The following is a 21780-nucleotide window of genomic DNA, read 5'->3' on the forward strand; positions in this document are numbered from 1 at the left end:
GCTTTAACTTCCTGACTGATGTCTTGAGATGTTGCTTTAATATATCCACATAATTTTCCATCCTCAGGACGCCATCTATTTTGTGAAGTGCACCAGTCCCTCCTGCAGCAAAGCACCCCCACAACATGATGCTGCCAGCCCCATGCTTCACAGTTGGGATGTGTTCTTCAGCTTACAAGCCACCCCCTTTTTCCTCCAAACATAACGATGGTCATTATGGCCAAACAGTTCTATTTGTGTTTCATGAGAGGACATTTTTCCAAAAAGTACAATCTTTGTCCCCATGTGCAGTTGTAAACCATAAACCATAAACCGTAAACCGTAAACCAGTTGTAAACCAGCTTTTTTATGCTGGTTTTGGAGCAGTGGCTTCTTCCTTGCTGAGCTGCCTTTCAGGTTATGTCGATATAGGACTTGTTTTACTGTGGATATAGATACTTTTGTACCCATTTCCTTCAGCATCTTCACAAGGTCCTTTGCTGTTGTTTTGGGATTGATTTGCACTTTTCGCACCAAAGTTCGTTCATCTCTAGAACGCTTCGTCTCCTTCCTGAGCGGTATGACGGCTCTGTGGTCCCATGGTGTTTATACTTGCATACTATTGTTTGTATAAATGAATGTGGTACCTTCGGGCGTTTGGAAATTGCTCCCAAGGATGAACCTTGTGATTATTTTTATTTATTTTTTCTGAGGTCTTGGCTGATTTCTTTTGATTTTCCCATAATGTCAAGCAAAAAAGCACTGAGTTTGAAGGTAGGCCTTGAAATACATCCACGGGTACACCTCCAATTGACTCAAATGATGTCAATTAGCCTATCAGAAGCTTCTAAAGCCATGACATCATTTTCTGGAATTTTCCAAGCTGTTTAAAGGCACAGTCAACTTAGTGTATGTAAACTTCTGACCCACTGAAATTGTGATACAGTGAATTTTAAGTGAAATAATCTGTCTGTAAACAATTGTTGGAAAAATTACTTGTGTCATGCACAAAGTCGATATCCTAACCGACTTGCCAAAACTATAGTTTGTTAACAAGACATTTGTGGAGTGGTTGAAAAATGAGTTTTAATGACTCCAACCTAAGTGTATTTAAACTTCCGACTTCAACTGTACCTAGTGTGGGAAATTTCACCCATGTTCTTAGTGGAGGATTAGTCTCGCCCACTAGATGCCACCTGGCATGAGGCTATTGGAGAACTAATCCAGTCGCATGTTTCAGGTGCGAGGTATCCTGCTGGTGTTGGTCTGGGAACAGGGGCAGGAGCAGGTCAAAAAGCACCCAAACCCCCAGGTAAAAACCCTGACACATAAAGCCCAGCTTTGTACTAATTACACGTTTTAGTCTTACTTATCCAATCTAACTCATATGAACAACTTAGCACAGTGTTGTTATCTTTATTTTGGAGTAGAGTTATCGTAAAAGTAGTAAGAAATGTTGATCATTGAGTCATATCAACTCCAGACACTGGATCCCCCAGGGTACAGTACTGTAGGGCAAGACATAGAAGAAACCAGTGGAGACTCCCAGTGGAGACTGATTACTGTCAGAGGCAGAGTTAGTTTGTAACGGTTTTTGCAACATCAAAGTGTGACGGTTTAGAGCTAGCAGCACAGACCTCTGGAGAGTCGTTCTATTCTGCCCATAACAGTACTGCGTGAGCTCTGCCAGGGGAAGTAGGATTCCATCATTGTATACAAGATGTTCCTGCCTACAGTTTAGCCATATTCGACAGCAGACCTGGGTTCAAATAGTATTTGAAAATCGTTCAACTATATCTCAACTCTTCAGTAATGCTCCACTCTCTCCTGTTCAATAGGTTATGGTAACCTGGGTGCTGGTGGTGCTGGTTATAATCCAGGTGAGACTGACTGTCCTGCTGTAGTTTCTGTAGTTTACTGTAGTTAATTGTGAGGTTTCATCCTCATGTTCATAAACTGGTAAAAATGCACACACATAGGTAGCAGGATAGTGTCACCTCACTAAGACTCACTGTCAAAACACTGTGATGAAAAGACTTCTCTGACAAGTCAGACATCGCAAGACTAGCAAGGCACATATCATGTCTTCATATGGTTAGGATTATGTTGACACATTGGCAGGGTTTTGACTATGTTCAGGATTGGAAGTGTATCACCAAGGTTGTGGAACTTTCAGCATCCTCTCCTCTCCTCCTCTCCCTCGCTGTTCGGGATGAATGTTATCACGCTGGTCCAGCAGTGGAGAGACTGCTCTCTGCCTCAGGCTCCACGGATACTGACTAGTCAATGCCTGCAGGCTATTATCCACCAACCATTGGTCAAATATTCCCTGACACAGAGAGCAGAGCACCCCACAGTACAACATATTGCCTGTTTCACATGCTATCACATATGGTACAACTTTGCTAATACTGTATGCAAATGTTGTTACCCAAGGAGAATTCAGCACCATTAGCCTTTTGATAAATACTGTAGCTAAATAGTTTGAATAAACACACTGGCCTGGTAAATATGCATTCACAATGCATATGACCTGATGCTACCTCTCAGTTCATACTGTATGTTGTCATTTGACTGGTTGTGTTCTGGGCTTGGCCATTGATTGTTGAGGAAAAAGCCATGCTTAAGTTAAGTCTGACACCAAAGCTGCAGTAGGGTATGTAACCCTGTCTAAATGTAGACCAGTATATACATTGTATACAGTATATGTAGTGTTGCTTTGTGTTGTTGTTTTGTTCATTTTTGCTGTGTTACCCTTGCAGGTGCTGGTGCGGTCCCAAATTACGGAGGTGGCTACCCACAACAACGGGGCTACCCACAGCAAGGTGGCGGCTACCCACAGCAAGCCTACCCGGGTAACGTGTATAACCGCTATATGTGATAATCAGATGCACTGTGTGTACAGTATGTGTACATAAACATGGGGTTATTGTTATTACAGTATCTCTTATGTATAGCGTGTGTGTGTGTGTGTGGGGGGGGGGGGGGGGGTGATGGTCATTTTCCATAAAGGTTATTTTGTATTGCATGTTTTGTATTGTGAACCCCAAGGATCATCGTGAACACTGACGGTGCCATTTATCAGTGGCAACTACCACAGAGACAACAGCACAGAGCCATTTATCATCTAGAGAGACAAGGGGAAAAGGAGAAAAACCGTTTTTAGCTGTTATAGCTTTTTACAGAGAATGGGATGTTGTGACCCAGGAACTATAAAGATAAAAGTAGAACAAAAAGAACTTGTGGTTTGAACCAAATTTGATAGATGTGTTCGATTTATTGTATTTGTTCATCTTTACTATCCAGTGAAGATAGCGGAAGCAAGGGCATTCACTTTGAGTTCCCCTTTGTAAGCATGCCCCAATCATTCACTTACAGTAAATGTAGAGAAGTGTTGATTGGCCGTAAGTTTAGACTTTTGACAGACTTGACATAATTTTGCAAAACTGAGTTTAATACTAAGAAATAGTCGCCAACAGTTATTTCAAGGTCAAATAGGCTAGCCCCTCAACAGAACCATCAAAAGAATAGCTGTCAATTAAACCTGACCTATTATCCTGACCACATATGCCCACTGGCAACAGGGGTGTGAGCCTTGTCTCAGCCACCCTCTGTCTATGCCCCTACTATCTGTCTCCCTCTCTACATTTCCAGCTGCACTGTAAATACAAAATATAAAAGCAAAAATTCAACCTGACTCAGAGTGCTGGTGGATCTTTCACTGCCCATGATTACCCCTGTTTCTGCCTGCATCAGGAAGTGAACTAAAGCCGAATTGTCGACAGACAAGTAACCCAGAACGACAGACAGCCCTCAGGCCTGTTGCTTTCCTATTAGAGCTAACCAGAGAAAGAGAGAAGGGAACTGATCTAGAGACAATTGAAAGGAACAGCCAACTTCCCCATACCTGGTTTAGTTTCCCCTAATTAAATTAATTGAGGGGGAACATTGGGTGCTCTGAGCACTTAAATGTTTATGAAAATAATCATCATTGTTTTTTGATTGAGGTGGTGTTTGGAATGTTGGTCTCTCTCTCTCTCTCTCTCTCTCTCTCTCTCTCTCTCTCTCTCTCTCTCTCTCTCTCTCTCTCTCTCAGAGCGTAGTCCCTAATTACTCTCACGTTTACTGTAGCTTCTGTGAATCAGATAGCTACTCTGACCATGCAAATCAGGTATTAATGTTTTGCTACCATGGTGTAAATATTGCCCACACACAGAAAACATCAAACACTCCTGGTAACCTCCTCAATTTACAGCTTCAAATGTAAAAGTCCCAATTCCTATTATTACTGATGATATAGAGTTAACTTGAATTGTCAATGACTTTTGTCTGGCAACATGATGATGATGATGTCTAGCACTATATTTGAAATGAAGCAAATCTCTATTGGTAGCTTTTTTTCTTTTAACATATAAATACCGTTCATTTCCAATTTCTTACATTTGACATGATTAAAAATAATGATTTAATTCAGCATGTCTCAATGGTGTGACCACCCTTGGGAATAATTAATTGGTTTTTGGATGACTTAATGAGCTCTGCTGCATATTCCTGTCTAGTCTGAAATGCAGACTGTTTACTGACAAAACAGATACAGGTGATGAATGTTATTTCTGGCATCAGTGAATGCTTTACAATTGCAGTGTGCTTGTTTACTATATATCTATTCATGTTTTACTATTTGTTTACAAAGACAGTAATGAGACCAAAAAATGGTATTTTGCTATTGCAGTATTAGTAAAAGCATGTGGTTGTTACTTTATCACATAATGCTCAAACATAATCGCACTTTCTTGAAAAGTCTCTACATTTTGTCTTACATAAATTCCAAAGCACGTCATCATTACATGGGTAAAATCCCCTTGTGATTATGTGATGTCTGCTGTTTCCTAATCAGATTGATAGTGTGCTTATGACTATACCTGTTTTGACTGAGAAAGTCCCATACTGATCATTCTAGTTCATGACTCACCAAAACACCGGCTCTTTCCATTGGTTATCTGTCTGACCAAGTGTGTTTTGGTTGCTTTGTGTGTTCCAATGCACAATGAAGAAAGGGTCTTCAGGTCTCTCACCCTCTATCTAAAAACTCTCTGATCAAAGTGTTTTAAGATTCTACTACATTGTGCTATTTTAAACATGAATCGCCCTTAGCAAAAATCATCTAATTCTTTCCAAACTCCAAATGCTTTTTCTTAAGTTTAAACGTTGTCTGTTTACTAGGAGCATATGGAGCAGGCCAGACGGCACCACTGACTCCTCAACAAGGTACTGGTGTCTTCCTTCTTTCGCCTCTTGAAAAGTAACTGTTGTCCTACTCAGCCAAACGTTACACCACACAGCCAGTGCAAGGGGGAAAGATTTGCTTGAAATGATCAGATTTTCTCTTACACCTGGTACATTTCCTATTTGATTATAATCAGTCAGTTCTTAGCGGAGGATGACATCACATAAGATTATTTGGATGAGATTAGAATGAGAGGATGGGGGGGGGTGAGAGAACAGTGAGTACTTGTCAGTGCAGATGGTGTACCAACCAATGCCTAGTGGAGTCTGATAATCTGAATTTTCCTGAGCACAGGGAAGATTACTGACGGTGGGATTATGTTTCAAAAAGCAAGGCAGGTTTTTCTCAGCTAGTTTAATAAAACCTATGACAGGTCAGGATTTAGAGGATTTGATGTGCTACTCCAGTAGTGCTGTGCTGATATTGCGTGGAAATCTTTGGGATATTAACCTAAAATAAATTCACAACAGTCACTGTCAGTCTGTTTCTGTAGTGCTGCGCCAGAGGAGGCTGGTGGGAAGAGCTGTAAGGAAGATGGGCTCATTGTAATGGCTGGAATGGAATATATATGGAACGGAGTGTTTGATACCATTCCATTTATTCCATTCCAGTATTTGCAATGAGCCCATCCTCCTATAGCTCCTCCCACCAGCCTTCTCTGTCAGCGCATATGTTTGCTAGGAGCCCACAACTGTATACTGGCACTGCCAGGGGAGAAATTACCCAGCATATGTTCTTGACTAATTGGAATCCACTTTTTCAGCTATATCTTAGCTCTTATTACTTTTAGTAGATAAGACTTACACTCACATGGGTTTTTATATAACTATTTAAAACTATTTAAATCTTTCACATGTTTACACTTATCACAAGAATGGTCTAAATGTCTAATCTACATTATGCCAAATGATGTGCTATTGCCAATTATCTGTGCTAATACAGTATCATAAATTATTACTTGTTATCAATGTAGGCCCCTTTATGGTGCATAGATCAAGTAGTATTCCCATTATATTACACACATACCGCTCACACCTCTGAGTACAGACTACAACCTACTGTAGGATACCTGCAGTTCAAATCAATACATTTGTAATAGCTGAGAATTATTCATTAACACTACTGATTTGGAGCATCTGTTGCAGTCGCAACACAAGTGAATATCAATAGCCCCTCTGTATCTAGCATATGCGGACAGCCAACCTGTTAGTGTTTGTTGTTAGCCAACCTGTTAGCGTATGCTAACTGACTCACCAGGCTTACTGGGGCTCTTGGCTGCAGTGGTCAAGCAACAGATGTCCATAAAGTTTACCCATCTGTGCAGTGTGGTTAGAAAAACACATTAGAGTTGTTCAGGATATTACTTGCCAACACTGTCACTAACTTTTTTCACAGCCAAAGCAGCCAAGTATGGCCCACTCCAGAGCTTCCTTGGTGGAGCAGGAGGAGGTGGCTACAGACCAGGTACGATAAAACACACACACATCCTCTGGCATGTGACCAAAACAATTCTTAAATCTGGTTCCAAACCAAGTAGAAATGCATGAATCCAAACCGTCTTTCAAATGCATGCATTTAAAATATCCTCTTTTCCAATGTGGTTTCTGAACAGGAGGAGTTGCTGCTGGATGCCAAAGCAAATACTGTGGAAGGCGGAAGTAGAGGATGTTCTTGAGAAGAAGTTGAATTTCAAGAAACAATGGTGCTACTGCATTATCTAGAATGTACATTTTATATGCACAAAATCCCCCATTACAGTATGTAAAGATATGTTGTACTTTATTTGATATGTTTTATACAAACCCACCGACCCAGACTTTTGCACACATTTGATGTGACTTGGTGTTATTGATTGTGCCTTTATCGTTACAGTGGTCATGGTGCTCATCATCTCTTACTGACATGCCTGCGATGCTCCCCTTTTAGTAGCTATACTCAGTAGTTGTGTGTGCGTGCATGTGTGTGGGCGTGTTTGTGTGGACGTTTGCCTATGTGGCTGTGTGTACGTGTGCGCTTGCACGTGTTGCCATAGATGTGTGTGTGTTTGGGTAGATAGGAGAATGTGAAAGATTCTCCAGCCATAGAAGCACCAGTTCTGTGACAGTACATCCCTCTACTGCAGTATCCCCAATTGCTTAGTGTCTGTGTGTACCAAAGTTGGAGATCTTCACATACTGACACGTCAAACTAAGGGTTGAGCTTCAAGAGGTGTGGTTGGTAAAGTGCTGATAAACTTTGGCCATGTATCAGAACTGCCTCCTCTGGCTTTCTATCATCTCTGCTGCTATTTATAGCCCTGGGTGAAATAGCAGTGGCATAGCGGGTGTGTGTGGGCACAGGTTTCACAGTCCATCTGCCATCAGTAACTATTTTAAGTGCCATGGTTTAAGTAGCCTATCTTCAGCCTTCTTACCTTGATTTCCGCCAAACTTGTGAAGTATGAAGAGCAGGTTTTGCTCTGAATGTGGGAAAGCTAATGACAATCAATCCAAAGGTGTTCAAAAGATTTTTAGGTGACCTTTAGTGATATTCATATCATACATTGTGTCGGTTTGTACCAATCATTTGAAATGCAGTGTGTTTTGTTTCTTAAATGATTTGTATGTTTTTAGTTTTTAGAAATGCAGGTTTTACAAAAATGTAAAAGTAAAATTCAAATCCTTTCAATACTGCTCTGGCATGTATTGTACATTATGTATGTATGACATGAACATTTTGTTTTCTTAATTATGTATAATTTTTCTGGTGTCCAAGATTAAGTGCCTAGAATGTTATGCATATTTGGAATCATTCTAGTTTCACATGCAGTTATAGTTTAATTTATGCAAATTGCCTCTCATTATTCAAGTTTCAAATGTTTCTGGTCAGAAAAGTAGACTATCTCCAGATTTGTGTAATCTAGAATAAGGCAACTAACTGTATGTTGTAGTAATAGCCCTAGGTTATCATGACTCTCACTCTCTTCAGTTATTGTAGCCTACTCCGTGATGGTTTTTATGAACTGTGTGAGCCGCACCTGTCAGGGGCTGCTGCCCTGTGCCGTGGTATAGTATTCATCTGATTTAAACAGAAGAAAATAAGGAATTATGGGGTTTTCTACTTTTTAATTTTCACAGCACATTTGACTTGTGCCCAGCAATACCGACCTTTTATTTGCTTCAGTAAAAAAACTAAATAAAATTGTTTTAATGAATACACATTTGTGCCCAGGCATCAGCGTTTTTCCATCTGCACCAAAACTGCACCAACATATCAAAATGAATCAATGGCTCAAATGTTATTCAAGAACTTTAAAATGGCTGAAGGTAGGCTAGTCTTTTATTAATGCAACTAGCCTATTCCAGCCTGTTCTCGTAGACTAGATGATACAGCTCATTTCTGTGATGGGTGCACTGCGCATCCCTTCCTCTCTGCCCTCAGTTGCTTGTGCTTTTGCTGCGCAGACAAAAATTCCAGGGATTGTTGTCGGTTGGCCAACCCATAGCTTCCTGTCCCCTGCCGGAATGTTTTAATTCGCCCATCCTCTCTTCTTCGAATGAATCGCAGAATATCTTTCGAATTAGTGTCAAGCTGTAAGGGGCGTCCAGCGGGCTGCATATACCCATATACCCACATACAACACTACTAGACCGGTTATCTGTTCATCAGAGGCAGGCTCTCATAGAGCTCCGAGTCGGAGAGTGAATGAGGTTGATGCTGTTCTGTTGTAACTGGAAGGACGAACGTATGGGAGAGGAGGAAGGTGAGTTCAAGTTTTCGATACGCAGTTTTTCTCTGGAAAGACGATAGCGGGTGTCTTGAAACGTGTCAGGGCGGGAGATGTTATTAGAGCTAGTGTAGTGAACCCTTCATCGCTCGATAACAGAGATGCTACACTGAATTCATAATAAACAACACAATATATACATTGTTTATGGTGTTTTTGCAGGGTGAGATTGGTGACATGTATTCTTTGAGAATGATCAATAAAGAATGTCCTTGTTTTGCTGCAATAACACAAGTAGGTAGTCGTTCTATTTTATTTCTGAGTAACACAAGCCCGCTGCATAATGATAACACGTCCGGGATGGTGTTTAGAAGTATAATAATTTGGGTATTAGAACTGTTAATGTTTTGGTTAGTTCAATCTAATTAAATACAAATGACATGGGACATTGAAACCACAGCACTGCTCTGACCCACAACAACACAACTTCAAAACTGATAGTTAGACTTTCTTTTAAATAATCAATACCCTTTCTTGGCATTCCATTCCTGTTTAGCCTAGTTGCAATGTAACTAGTTCCACTGATACTTTAGCTAGCCCACTAGCCTATATTGTGGAAGTTGAATATACATAATAATGTAGCCTACAATATAACATTTATGAAAGAGGATAGGTAGGAAACTTGTCTATGACAAGTAGCCTAGTAATATCAACAGGATAGGGCGCCTAAATATCTGATTGGACAATGTTGTTACTGGGTCCTCACAGGAGGGGTAATCGACTAGAAATTCCTTTGCAGGATCTGGTTTCCATAGTAAGATCAACTGGATCATTAAACTGCTCTTCCACTAATTGTCAAAGTAATGCCACTAGAAGGGTGTACAATTACTAGTAGTATATTCCTACTAATGCAGGTTCACTTAACAGGTTGTTGAAATCAGATTTTGTTCAGAGATGAAAATGGTATGCACTTGGGCCTTGCATTGTGTGACACTGACACACAGCATCAGGCCTGATAACCAACCATGATGAGACAGCCTACAGGGAGGAGGTGATGACCCTGAGAGTGTGCTGCCAGGAAAATAACCTCACACTCAACGTCAACAAAACAAAGGAGCTGATCGCGGACTTCAGGAAACAGCAGAGGGAGCACCCCCCTATCCACATTGATGCAACAGTGCCTCTTCAACATCAGGAGGCTGAAGAAATTTGTTTTGGCACCTAAAACCCTCACAAACTTTTACAGATGCACAATTGAGAGCATCCTGTCAGGCTGTATCACCGCCCGGTATGGCAATTGCACCGCCCCCAACCGCAGGGCTCACCAGAGGGTGGTACGGTCTGCCCAATGCATCACCGGGGGCAAACTACCTGCCCTCCAGGACACCTACAGCACCCAATGTCACAGGAAGGCCAAAAAGATCATCAAGGACAACAACCACCCGAGCCACTGGCTGTTCACCCCACTATCATCCAGAAGGCGAGGTCAGTACAAGTGCATCAAAGCCGGGACCGCAAGACTAAAAAACAGCTTCAATTTAAGGCCATCAGACTGTTAAACAGCCAGGCTGCTGCCCTATATACTTAGACTTGAAATAACTGGCCACTTTAATAATGGAACACTAACACTAGTCACTTTAATAATGTTTACATATTTTACATTACTCATCTCATATGTATATACTGTATTCTACTCTAATGCTGCTCTGACATTGCCCATTTATATATTCTTAATTCCATTCCTTTAGATTTGTGTGTATTGTTGTGAAATTGTTAGATATTATTGCACTGTTGGAGCTAGAAACACAAATATTTCACTACACCCGCAATAACATCTGCCAAACATGTGTATGTGACCAATAACATTCAATTTGATTTGATTACAGAATGTTTAGCTCATATCAGCGTGAATGACTGCACCCGAACTCGAGTGTCACCCTTTATCAGAGCTGAGTAAATGTGTGTGCGCCCATACAAGTGTGTGTGTGCGCTGTGTGTTTGTGCATGCACATGCATAATATTTGTGTGTGTGCATGCGCGCCTGCCTGCGTCTATGTGAGTTGTGACAGAGACAGGGCATCTGACTAGTGCTGCTGACTCCATGTGTCTGTGTATCAGTTTGTGATGGACTGGAGTCTGGCCCTCTTGAGACGCAACACCAGCGGTCGTCAGGGAAAGCAGATCAGTCAGAGAGAGGCTGGGAGAGGGCCATTAGTGCAGAGTAGATGTGTTGGCCAATACAATCAATACAACTACTCCAGCGCTGACTTCCTAATATTGAACCACTGCAGGGGAAGGGACCCATTGCCCAGCAAATATCTTGTGTGTGTCCCAAATGGCACCCTATCCCATTTATAGTGCACTATATTTTGGAAGTTGAGTATACATAATACTGTCAATGACTTAGGGGAGGCAAATTATATAGCCTACACTAAAACATTTGTGAAAAAGAAAAGATCGACCAGATATTTCGCTGCAAGATCAGGTTTCCATTGTTAGATCAGCTGGAGCATTGAACTGCTCTTCCACTAACTGCCAAAGTAATGCCATTTAGAAGACTGTACAATTACAGTAGTCACTCGAATTCATTTCAATTAACAGGTGTGCCTTGTTAAAAGGTACTTTTTGTAATATCTTTCCTTCTTGCATTTGATAAAATCAGTTGTGTTGTAACAAGGTAGAGGGGTATACAGAAGATAGCCCTATTTGGTGAAAGACCAAGTTCATATTATGGCAACAACAGCTCAAATAAGCAAAGAGAAACAACAGTCCATCATGGAGGTCAGTCAATCCGGAACATTTCAAGAACTTTGTAAGTTACTTGAAGGGCAGTCGTATAAATCATCAAGCGCTATAATGAAACTGGCTTTCATGAGCAGCATCACAGGAAAGGAAGACCCAGAGTTAAGTTCATTAGAGTTACCAGCCTCAGAAATTGCAGCACAAATAAATGCTTCACAGAGTTCAAGTAACAGACACATCTCAACATCAACTGTTCAGAGGATACTGTGTGAATCAGGCCTTCATGGTCAAATTGCTGCACAGAAACCACTTCTAAAGGACACCAATAAGAAGAAGAGACTTGCTTGGGTCAAGAAACCCGAGCAATGGACATTAGACAGGTGGAAATCTGTCCTTCGGTCTGATGAGTCCAAATGTTTGATTTTTGGTTCCAACCGCCATGTCTTTGTGAGACGCGAAGTAGGTGAAAGAATGATCTTCGCATGTGTGGTTCCCCACCGTGAAGCATGGAGGAGGAGGTGTGGGGGTGCTTTGCTGGTGACACTGTCAGTGACTTATTTATAATTCAAGGCACACTTAACCAGCATGGCTACCACAGCATTCTACCGCGAAACACCATCCCATCTGGTTTGTGCTTAGTGGGACAATCATTTGTTTTTCAACAGGACAATGACCCATCACACCTCCAGGCTGTGTGAGGGCTATATGATGAAAAGGGAGAGTGATGGAGTGCTGCATCAGATGACCTGGCCTCCACAATCCCCCGACAACCCACTTGAGATGGTTTGGGATGAGTTGGACAGCAGAGGGAAGGAAAAGCAGTCAACAAGTGCTCGGCATATGTGGGAACTCCAAGGTTATTGGAAAAGCATTCCAGGTGAAGCTGGTTGAGAGAATGCAAAGAGTGTGCCAAGCTGCCATCAAGGCAAAGGGTGGCTACTTTGAAGAATCTCAAATATAAAATATATTTTGATTTGTTTAACACTTTATTGGTTACTACATGATTCCATATGTGTTATTTTATAGTTTTGATGTCTTCACTATTATTCTACAATGCAGACAATAGTAAAAAATAAAGAAAAACGTATGAATGAGTAGGTGTGTCCAAATGCTTAACTGGTACTGTATATAACCAAGTTGTCATTACTCATTGTGTATTTATTATTACTTATCTATTATTTTGTCATTTTCTTTCTCTCTGCATTTTTTGGAAGGACCTGTAAGTAATAATTTCACTGTTATTCTACACCTGTTGTTTACAAAGCATGTGACAAATAAAATTACCCCCAAGATGCTAACCTCTCACCATTGCCAATAACGAGAGGTTAGCATATCATGGTGGTATGAATTATTACTTGTTAAACAAAATCTCTTTCTCTGAGCAATTATATTATTATAAAAGAACACGATTTCCCAAGTTATTTGTTTTTTACAATATAGCTCAGTATTTGTATTTTTTATTTTATACAGTCACTATTGGTCATCTTTATCAATGGCGTCAATAATTTTGGACCCCACTGTATCTAGGTGTATGTCCCAAATGGCACCTTATTCCCTTTATAGAGCACTCGTTTTGTCCAGGGCCCATAGAACTCTGGTCAAATTAGTGCACTATATAGGGAAATGTATCCAAACCCTGGTCCTCGAGCACAACAGTACACCTTAGTGTTGTAGCCCTGGACAAACACACCTCATTCAGCTCATTGAGTGCCTGATGATTAGTTGACACGTTGAAGCAGGTGTGCTTGTCCAGGGTTACAATAAAATGTGTACTGTTGGGGGTACCCAAGGACAAGGGTTGGGAAACACTGACATAGGGAATAGGGCCCATAGGTCTCTGGTCAAATGTAGTGCATTATATAGGTAATAGGGTGCCATTTGTGATGAAGCCAATAACTTTTTAAGGGCTGCCAAGACCTCTGGAATAAAGTTGAATGGACTCACTGAACCCTAAAAGGCAGTGACAAGTCACAATGACAAATGTAAAACGAGGAAACCGATTTATGAAGATCCAAGCACTTTGTGGCAGCTTTCTGGCTCTTGCTCGCTGTTCTCTCTCTCGTCTCGCTCTGTCAATATTTCTCTCTGACTCCCTCTCACTCCTTTGCTTCTTCCCCTCTTTCTCTCTCAGATGAAACTTTCCATTGCTCACATATGAACATAATCTTATGTTGTGGTTCATCTTATTCATCCTCTACAAATAAATAGTCATTTATTTCTGACACCATGTTCCTGTGTGATTACCACATCCACACTTTTCTCATTCTGGATTTACAGGGAAATCAAATGCTCTTGTGATAATTCTAAACACACACACACACACACACCTACATCCTTCCACAAGTAAAAGCAGCATAGAATACATTAATGTGGTTCTTTGTTAATCCACCGCTCCAAAGCTCTGCTTCTAAGAACTGTAGTAAAAGATAAAAGCCACATTTGCCCCTGAAAATATCCCACATTTTATCAACTTATCTTAAATGAGGATAATTTCCCTCCATTATGAAATTGGGTGATTTTGTGCCTTGAAGCTACTGAGGGTCATTTGATGAAAACTATTTTTAGCTGTCTAACTGGTGCTATGGTTTAGTTTGTATAGAAAGTATGTGTCATTTGGTGTCAACAGTAATCTTACATTATTACGTTTGTCTGGCAGTGACGTGCATTGAAAAAAAAAACAATTAAGTTAACCAGAAATATAGTTGAAGACTCGCTTTTAAGTACTTGTCAGGCTTTTTAAAGCATTTTCCACTGAAACAGAGCTATCAACCCTTGATCAATAATATATTGACATACTCCATCACCAGCAGTGATAAGTATTCAGATCCCTTGATTCTTTCCACATTTTGTTATGTTACAGCCTTATTCTAAAATGGAATAAATTGTTTTTTCCCCCTCCTCATTCTACACACAATACCCCATAATGACAAAGAAAAAAAAAACAGGTTTACATTTTTTGGGTGTGCAAATGTCTAAAAATATAAAAACTGAAATATCACATTTACATAACTATTCAGACCCTTTACTCAGTACTTTGTTGAAGCACCTTTGACAGTGATTACAGCCTTGAGTTTTCTTGGGTATGATGCTACAAGCTTGGCACATCTGTATTTGGTGAGGTTCTCCCATTTTCTCTGCAGATCCTCTCAAGCTCTGTCAGGTTGGATGGGTTACGTTGCTGCACAGCTATTTTCAGGTCTCTCCAGAGATGTTTGTTCGGGTTCAAGTCCGGGCTCTTGCCGGACCACTCAAGGACATTCAGAGACTTGTCCAGAAGCAAACCCATGCATTGTCTTGGCTGTGTGCTTAGAGTCGTTTCATCAAGGATCTCTCTGTACTTTGCTCTGTTCATCTTTCCCTCGATCCTGACTTGTCTCACAGTCCCTGCCCCTGAAAAACATCCTCACAGCATGATGCTGCCAACATCGCGCATCACCTTAGGGATGGTGCCAGGCGTCCTCCAGACGTGACGCTTGGTATTCTGGCCAAAGAGTTCAATCTTACTTTTATCAGACCAAAGAATCTGGTTTCTCATGGTCTGAGAGTCCTTGGTGCCTTTTGTCAAGCTCCAAGTGGGCTGTCGTGCCTTTTACTGGGGAGTGACTTCCTTCTGGGCACTCTACCATGAAGGCCTGATTGGTGAAGTGCTGCAGAGATGGTTGTCCTTCTGGAAGGTTTTCCCATCTTAACTGAGGAATTCTGGAGCCCTGTCAGAGTTACCATTAGATTCTGGAGCCCTTCCCCCCCGATTGCTCAGTTTGGCCGGGCGGCCAGCTCTAGGAAAAGTCTTTGTGGTTCCAAACTTCTTCCATTTAAGAATTATGGAGGCCACTGTGTTCTTGGGGACCTTCAAGGCTGCAGAAATGTTTTTGTACCCTTCCCCAGATCTGTGTCTTGACACAATCCTGATTTCTTCGACCTCATGGCTTGGTTTTTGCTCTGACATGCACTGTCAACTGTTGGACCTTATATAGACAGGTGTGTGCCTTTTTCAAATCATGTCCAATCAATTTAATTTACCACAGGAGGATTCCAATCAAGTTGTAGAAACATCTCAAGGATGATCAATGGAAACAGGATGCACCTGAGCTCAATTTTGAGTCTCATAGCAAAGGGTCTTAATACTTATGTAAATAAGGTATTTCTGTTTTTATTTTGTATAAATTTGCAAACATTTCTAAAAACATTGTTTCTCTTTGTCATTATGGGGTATTATGTGTAGATTGATGAGGAAAAACATTAATTTAATCAATTTTAGAATATGGAAATGTGGAAAAAGGGAAGGGGTCTGTCCGCACATGTTGTCCTTTGATCTGTCCACTGACTGTGTGTGTGTCATGTATTACAGCTGGCAGAAGCTTGCCCGTGTGTGCGGGATGCAGACAACGGATCTATGATGAACAGTATCTCCAGGCACTCAACAATGACTGGCACACTGTATGCTTCAGGTGAGTGCTGCTTAAACAGTCTCCTCTCACTGATCAGTCAGTCTCTTCTCCTGTCAATCTTTTGACAGACAACTGATGTTCATGCTACTTGTCTTATTCATAATGACTAGTTTTGGATTTCTTTTATATATATATATATATTTTTTTTACCCCGTTTTCTCCCCAATTTCGTGGTATCCAATTGTTTAGTAGCTACTATCTTGTCTCATCGCTACAACTCCTGTACGGGCTCGGGAGAGACGAAGGTTGAAAGTCATGCGTCCTCCGATACACAACCCAACCAAGCCGCACTGCTTCTTAACACAGCGCGCATCCAACCCGGAAGCCAGCCGCACCTATGTGTCAGAGGAAACACTGTGCATTTAAAATTGATTTTTAATTTTAAAATTGAATTTAAAATTGAGTTAATTTTAAAATAGCAACATTGACCTTGATAATTATCAAATTTTGCTAAGGTTACCTGAACGTTGTTACACATGATCTTTTCCATGCATTGTATTGAAAAAGGAAGAGAGGAAATAAATGTACAGCAGAAACTAAGTTCATTTATTTTATGAGTTGCAACAAGGCACATCTGTATGTTAAAAAGGATTTGCCAAAAATATATTATTAACATTTCAAAAATAAGTCAAACATACAAAGCAATACATATTTATTGATAAATAAAAAAGCAATACAAAATGAAGTGCATAAACAGTACATCTGCCAGACTTCATTATACTTCAGACTCCAGAAATAATTATTTCACCCATTCAATCCATCCTCTGTTACTTGTTACTTGTCCATGGGACTGGCTGACATGAACTCACTCACCCATTCACACTCTTTCTCTCACTCACTCCCTCTTTTCCTCACTCACTCACCTCACTTTCAATCGCCCTCTTCCAGTGGTGTAAAAAGTACTGAAATATCCTACTCAAGTAGAAGTACTGTTATTTTAATGAAATTTAGAAGTAAAAAGTAGAAGTCAAATTACTGGCTGAAAAATACAAAAAAAAGTACAAGTTTTCAGAAAAGCTACGCAATTACAGTAACGAGAGTAGTTGTAAAATTAGTTAATCTACACCCCATCACTGACCTAAACTTGAACTTAACATGGCCACAGAACCTCCCTCCGCCCAATGATGCTGTTCTATATGTACAGTATGTGATGCAACAGACCGTGACAAACATCAGCCCTCCCTGGTTGACAGACCGTGACAAACATCAGCCCTCCCTGGTTGACAGACCGTGACAAACATCAGCCCTCCCTGGTTGACAGACCGTGACAAACATCAGCCCTCCCTGGTTGACAGACCGTGACAAACATCAGCCCTCCCTGGTTGACAGACCATGACAAACATCAGCCCTCCCTGGTTGACAGACCGTGACAAACATCAGCCCTCCCTGGTTGACAGACCGTGACAAACATCAGCCCTCCCTGGTTGACAGACCGTGACAAACATCAGCCCTCCCTGGTTGACAGACCGTGACAAACATCAGCCCTCCCTGGTTGACAGACCATGACAAACATCAGCCCTCCCTGGTTGACAGACCGTGACAAACATCAGCCCTCCCTGGTTGACAGACCGTGACAAACATCAGCCCTCCCTGGTTGACAGACCATGACAAACATCAGCCCTCCCTGGTTGACAGACCGTGACAAACATCAGCCCTCCCTGGTTGACAGACCGTGACAAACATCAGCCCTCCCTGGTTGTGCAACTCCCCTTTATACTGACTAACTAATTAATCCAGGAGCTGGTGAAGTTGTTTCACTCTGCTTGAAAACCAGACAGTTTTTCCCAGAAAGTAGTGTGCCCGCTGGTGATTGGGATGTTATTAATAGGACACTGCCTGTTGTTGTTGTCGTCGTCGTCGTCTTGCTTACATAATTGCTCCCACCCTGTCTCTTTAGTTTATTTTCGGTTTTACACTCTGTGTTCTTGGGATGACAAACCTAGTTTCAGGAAGCAGGAGATCAGATCACCCTGTCACACTCAGAGGATATCTCTTTTGATATGTTTCTCATTTAGAAATCATTCAAAATGACCCACACAGGCACTGTTATTACCTTGTTCTACCACAGCTTATTAACCTCATAAGTAGACCATTTTGGGATGGTTTACAGGACACATATTACTGAATCTTGGAAACTGGCCCATATCGCTAACTACACCATGCACTTGTAGTTGTTTGTGCTTTGTTGTGCTATATGTATGGGCTATACATGCACATAGGTCTTGTCACAGCATATGATCTGTGTCCATTTGAATCCCTTTGCTGGTAGTCAGCAGTGTGTCATCCATTAGTCAGATGCTGTGTGTTTAGTCTGAACCTGGCTCTCTCTGTAAAAACTGTCCCCTGTATCCTTTATCCACTGTTCTCATTCTGATAAGTCTGCTAGTGGGGTTTCTCTTTTCTGTGTGGAAAATTGGCCTGGGTGCTTGGTGTTGCATTAGTGACTCACAGCACTGCTGGATGACCCAACGGGAGATCTGAGGATGAGGACATCTGGGTCACTGGAGAGAGGCGAAAAAGGGTTTTGGAGTTTTGTGTGTGCGTGCGTTTGTGTGTGTGTGACAGTCAGAGAGTATACAGATGGGCCAGAGATGAGAGGGAGAGACACATCTGGCTACTCCTTTCGATGGGGGTTAAGGGAGGCGGTAGGGTGTGTGTGTGTGTTCATAATATGTATTTTGCGAAGAGGCTAGAACAGAAAAGAGGTCCCATTTCTCTCACACAAATGTAATTCACACCTGAGCCCCGTGTGGGTGGAATGTAAGAAGTCCTTCTCTACTAAATGTTACTTTGAGAAGACCTGGCTGTCATCGACCCTGTTGGGACATACAAGTCAGACACCTTTTACCACTACTACAACTGTGTAACTTGTGGCTTGTCGACTTCCACACACTGCCTTTCTGACTTGCATTTCTCTTACCTTTCCTGTCTTCCCTTCACTGTCCTATCTGTTCAATAACACAACAAATAAAAAAAACAGTAACTGCTTCCTACAGATAGAATAGCTAAGGGCTAACATGCATGCTGGCACATTCTAATTCTCCCTGTCTGTCTAGAATATGGAGGTAATATATTTCTGATCCTTCCCTTGGGGAGGGAGGGAGTGTCATGGTAAAGGAAAAAGGGGGGGGGGGATTAAGATGGCTTTCCTGATCTGAGACGGCTATTGAAAGGCGCCTGCATCCCCCTACTCCCCTCAAGCAACACAGAAGGAAAAAGAGGGTTAGGGCTAAACATAAGAAAATCACGAAAACACACTCCAACCATCCCGTCAGCTAGTTGGTCCCCAAGTAGAACTGAAATCTCAGTGAGTGCTGGAATGGCAGATAAAAATAAACTAAATGGGGGAAAATAGCTGGAATGGATTATTTGGAGGCTGTTGGGATTCTCAGGGGTGGAAAAACTCCATGGTCCTCACAGAACGCCAGTGGTGTGTGTGTGTGTGTGTGCGCTGTTCACAGAGCCAGCGGCAGCAGGAACAGCAGCTTCATGGGAAAATACTGTGGCGCTCTCACGGAGCAACCTGTTCCTATTAGTCAATCCTCCAACTCTCTCAGCATGGGGCAGTCCCAGGGCTCACCATGAGAAACCAGAGACCACAAAGCCTACTGCTCAAAACCATGTGTTTAGCTTTATTGAGTTTTCATTCATGCTTTTAAAAGCCGGTAAGGAGATTTTGCTGTTGACCCCACTCCCAGAACTCAGAGAGAGGCGTTTTATGTTACAATCGATGATAGAGTCCAGTTTACAAGTTTCCTTCTGGTAGTGTACTGAGTCTGTTAGGCAGGCATCCATGGCATTGACTGATGTTTCAGTTCTCCCTCAAGAATTGGATCTCTACTACTTGACTCTTTGGATGGCCCTCAGTGGAAGGACTTTAAGGAGAATTTTCTCTTGGGTGGATTGGATGCCCTTTGTTGAATGTAATGTAGATGTTGTGAGTTTAGTGTTTGACATTTGACACTTGGGAAGTTGGGAACGGTGTGCGTACACCGCAGGTGTACAGTAGAAAGATATTGACTCAGCAGGAACAATAACATGGTATGGTAACATGGTATGTCTCTTTACAGGGGTCAAAAAAACATATGCTTTTCATACACACAATGCTATCATCATTTACCTGTTTTGAAAGTAACCTTCTTTGCGAGTATTAACTTTTTTTTTATGTCATAACTTCTTTTTTAATAGAACGAAATTACTCACATACTCATTCATAGAGGAGTTATCAGTTCATGGTCTATCAAAAGTCAGACAAATGATATTCTCTTGAGAGAGCGAGGTCCTGTAACTGTTTCTGCCAGCTTGCTCTGCTGCCCCCAATGGCTAAAAAACAGACAGCAAGCTCTGTTGTTGTGTCAGCACATTGGCAACCCTGCAGGTCACACACACAAATACTATACAGTACTGTACTGTACAGTACTGCCACACGGATGATCCAGGTTCAATCAATACCTGGCTGGTCAGACGTATGCTCATACAGTATATGCACACAGACACACTAACACACTCCTGTACGCACACACACTCCTCCAAGGCTGAAAGAAGTCAATTTCTCAAGGACATGCAACAGAAACCCCCCAGAGCCTTTCCATTCTTAAGGCACATTCTTCTCTCTTTCTCTTTCTCTCTGCCTCTCATTTCTGTTTCTCTTTCTCTCTGTCTCTCTCTCTCTGTCTGTTTTTCTCTCTTTGTCTCTGCCTCTTTAAGACGAGGACTCATCTTAAAAGACCTGTTTTAAAATTGATGCATTCATTGTAAATAGCCATACACCATATTTCTAACCACTAGACTTATCTTAAAAGATGGGCCAGAAGGGTATTAGAAAGAGGATTCAAGCTGTCGTTGCATGGCCTTAGACATCAGTGTTATTTTTCATCTTACTGATGTGGTATAATGGTCCTCATGTGACATGATCTGTCATAACTGATGGATAGCACAGCAGATTAAATCCTTAACACTACATAATGGTGTATTATATAATAGTGTATACTATAGCTGTACTGTATGGCTCTGTGGCAACTATTTAAGACACCCACTCTCTTTGTTTTGAATTGTTAGGCTCTGTGGCCTTTCCCTCCTGACCATGCTACTGATGTGAAACTTGTGTTTTGAAAGTAGGGATTTTGTAGGGGGATCGGTAAGGAAGTGAAACTTGAAAGTACCAGTGCTAGACTAGTATGCTCATCCTCATAGGTCTGTTCTGTGTCCTGCCTAAAACATTTTCTTTCTGTGCTGCGGTAGCGACAAGGTTGCCCACAGAGGCTCTTAACAAAGAGACACCATTTCCTTTTTAAAGATCACCTGAATTGTTAGGATTCCTATTAGGACACAGACTCCTCTTCAAGGATCGTCTTAATTGGCTAAAGGAAATGTTATCTCCTTCTAAACCATCACCTGATTTGCCGAGGGGCTTCCATCTCCTCCCTCCTCCATCCAAAATGGAATGGAACCAGAGTCGCAGGAAAAGGTTGGTAAACTGAAACAGAAACTGTTAAGGGGTTTTAATCGATAAAAAAAATGTACTTTCTGCTAGCCTGTATTGTCTTTGATGAATAGGATATGTGTTTGTGTGCGGTATCAGATAGCGTAACATGGAAATGAGTAAGGTAGATGGGGGA

The 21780-nt window shown here is 41.5% G+C and overlaps 2 protein-coding genes across 3 annotated transcripts in view; both read left to right on the top strand.

The window, feature by feature from the left end:
• The window catches only part of LOC109875560 (elastin), an 85549-nt gene extending 77084 nt beyond the window's left edge, over positions 1 to 8465 (top strand). Inside the window, exons 59-64 of the mRNA XM_031795769.1 lie at positions 1220 to 1291; positions 1818 to 1859; positions 2742 to 2834; positions 5203 to 5247; positions 6662 to 6730; positions 6879 to 8465. Of these exons, the coding sequence (XP_031651629.1) occupies positions 1220 to 1291; positions 1818 to 1859; positions 2742 to 2834; positions 5203 to 5247; positions 6662 to 6730; positions 6879 to 6928 (371 nt within the window). The 3' untranslated portion in view covers positions 6929 to 8465. The remainder of the gene's footprint in view (positions 1 to 1219; positions 1292 to 1817; positions 1860 to 2741; positions 2835 to 5202; positions 5248 to 6661; positions 6731 to 6878) is intronic.
• A 266-nt stretch (positions 8466 to 8731) lies between these two features.
• Positions 8732 to 21780, top strand: part of LOC109875615 (LIM domain kinase 1-like) — a 64788-nt gene continuing 51739 nt past the window's right edge. Inside the window, exons 1-2 of one of the 2 annotated variants that reach the window (XM_020467991.2) lie at positions 8732 to 9008; positions 16063 to 16162. In XM_020467991.2, coding sequence (XP_020323580.1) covers positions 8951 to 9008; positions 16063 to 16162 — 158 coding nt within the window. In that variant the 5' untranslated portion in view covers positions 8732 to 8950. Of the gene's footprint in view, positions 9009 to 16062; positions 16163 to 21381; positions 21630 to 21780 lie in introns of those variants that run through there. The other variant, XM_020467993.2, reaches the window with a different exon arrangement.

The sequence above is a fragment of the Oncorhynchus kisutch genome, linkage group LG18 (assembly GCF_002021735.2).
Source record: "Oncorhynchus kisutch isolate 150728-3 linkage group LG18, Okis_V2, whole genome shotgun sequence".
In the NCBI taxonomy this organism is placed as follows: domain Eukaryota; kingdom Metazoa; phylum Chordata; class Actinopteri; order Salmoniformes; family Salmonidae; genus Oncorhynchus; species Oncorhynchus kisutch.